This window comes from Myotis brandtii, unplaced genomic scaffold (genome assembly GCF_000412655.1).
Source record: "Myotis brandtii unplaced genomic scaffold, ASM41265v1 Scaffold5097, whole genome shotgun sequence".
Lineage (NCBI taxonomy): Eukaryota > Metazoa > Chordata > Mammalia > Chiroptera > Vespertilionidae > Myotis > Myotis brandtii.
The window spans coordinates 1-1846 of NW_005350734.1; the positions used below are offsets into that span (position 1 = coordinate 1).

General features: G+C 57.1%; 1 protein-coding gene across 1 annotated transcript; it reads right to left on the minus strand.

Annotated features, from left to right (window-relative positions):
• Positions 1 to 53: 53 nt before the first annotated feature.
• On the minus strand, positions 54 to 1653 carry LOC106724914 (NACHT, LRR and PYD domains-containing protein 5-like; the record flags this gene model as incomplete). The annotated part of the gene is made up of 1 exon (XM_014534041.1): positions 54 to 1653. A coding segment is annotated over one exon (1600 nt), but the record flags the coding sequence as incomplete, so codon positions are not given.
• Positions 1654 to 1846: the final 193 nt, after the last annotated feature.

Consider the following 1846-nt stretch of genomic DNA (forward strand, 5'->3'; position numbering starts at 1 on the left):
CCTCCGCGTGGAGATGGAAAGAATGAAATTGCGGGGGTGGGGGGGGCACTCACCCTTGCGGAACAACGGGCCACGCCTCGGTGGCCTCATCTTCGGGGAAGATCTCCCTGACGTCCATCTGAATTTCCCGAAGGCGCCGGCAGTGCTGGAGGCAGAAGGAGGACACGTTCAGGTCCATGGGCCGGTTCACCGTCAGCCTCACTTCCCGGAAGCCGCTCAACGCCAAACGGACAAACTCTTCGTCTTGGGTCTCGAAGAGACAGTAGAAGGAGTCCAGGAAGTCCAGCGGGGAGGTGGTGGCGGCCTGCTGACCCAACAGGGAGACCCACTGGAGCAGCACCCGCCTCACCACCAGGGCCACGGGACACCCCAGCAGGTCCTCCAGGGCCCGCACCACCTCTTTGTTCATGAAGCCAAACAAGAAGCGTTTCATCTGCAGCACGTGGACGTTGAAGCTGACCTGCTTGAGCTCCTTCAGACTCTTGGAATTCTCAATGCACAGAGCGTGGGGCTCCCACTCGGCTTCCAGGCCTTCCAGGACGTAGTACAGGGCCGCGTAGAACTCCTGCAGGCTCGGGTGCAGGAACGTGAAGCACCGCTCCCCCTGGCTGTCCCGCAGGAGGATGTACTTGTGAAACAGCACGGAGAGCTCCGGCTCCGTCAGTCCGTGAATGCCCAGGTCATCGCTGTAGAACACGAACTTCCTGGCCCACATGCCCTGCACGGCCATCCGGCACAGGCCCTTCAGCACCACGCGTTCGTCCGGACTGAGGCAGCATCCCGGGCCATCTCGAGGGGCGAGCTGATGGACCACGAAGGTGACGTACAAGCCCGTGAGGACCTGGCAGGTAGGGGGCAGGCCCTTCCCTGAGGACGTCTGTAGCTCAAGAGCCCGGCAGAGCAGCCACCACGTGACGGACACCTGGCACCTATCAATCAGCACGTGGTTGTCCAGCACCGAGTGCAGGACCTGCGTTTTCTGGTCCTCGTTCTTGACGTGCTTGAGGAACACCTGGATCCTTTTCTCCATCGTGATTCCTTCAATGAAGAGGTAGCGGGGAGAGACGAGCATCGAGCAGAGCTTTTCCAGGCTCTCGTCTCTGACGGTGACGATCAGAGAGGACTCGGGCAGCAGGGCCTTCTTCAGCAGACTGCACATCAGGTCGGCCACAGGCCGCTTCTCTGTCCAGTTGTCACAGACGTTCAGGTCAGCATTTTCGGAGGCAACATCCAGGTCGTCAAAACCGTCAACCACAAACAAGAGCCTGTCTGGTTGGGACATGATGTTTGCCACGGGGACCTCAGAGTCTGGCCACTCCCTGGAAATTAACTCCGTGAAACTGCTTCTCCTCCTCCATGGTATGTCTCGGGCATCGAGGAAGAAGACGTAGGAGAACACACCCGGGTAGAGCTCCCCACGGGCCCAGTGCAGCAGGATTCTTCTGGCCAGAGCCGACTTCCCGACCCCCGGTGTTCCGTGCAGGACCACGGTGAGTGGCCGGAAGCCCTGCTGGTCTGGAGCGAAAGCACCAGACAACATTTGCATTTGTGGACAATCAGCGGCAAAGGTTTTGAAACTGTGGTGTACACCCAACACTGTGGCGAACCTTTTCTTCACATGATGTTTGTAGTTCTCTTTGTCACCTCCTTGGCCTACGTCAGACCGGAGAGGGCAGAAGAGAAACAGGAGACAAAGTTGGAAGACAGTCTGGATTTCAGACACTCTACACACAGGAGAATTTGTTGCTTCTCAGCAATGTATTATTGTGATTATTATTATTCCTCACTTGAGGATATATTTAAAAAATATATATAGATTTCAGAGAGGAAGGGAGATGGAGAGAGA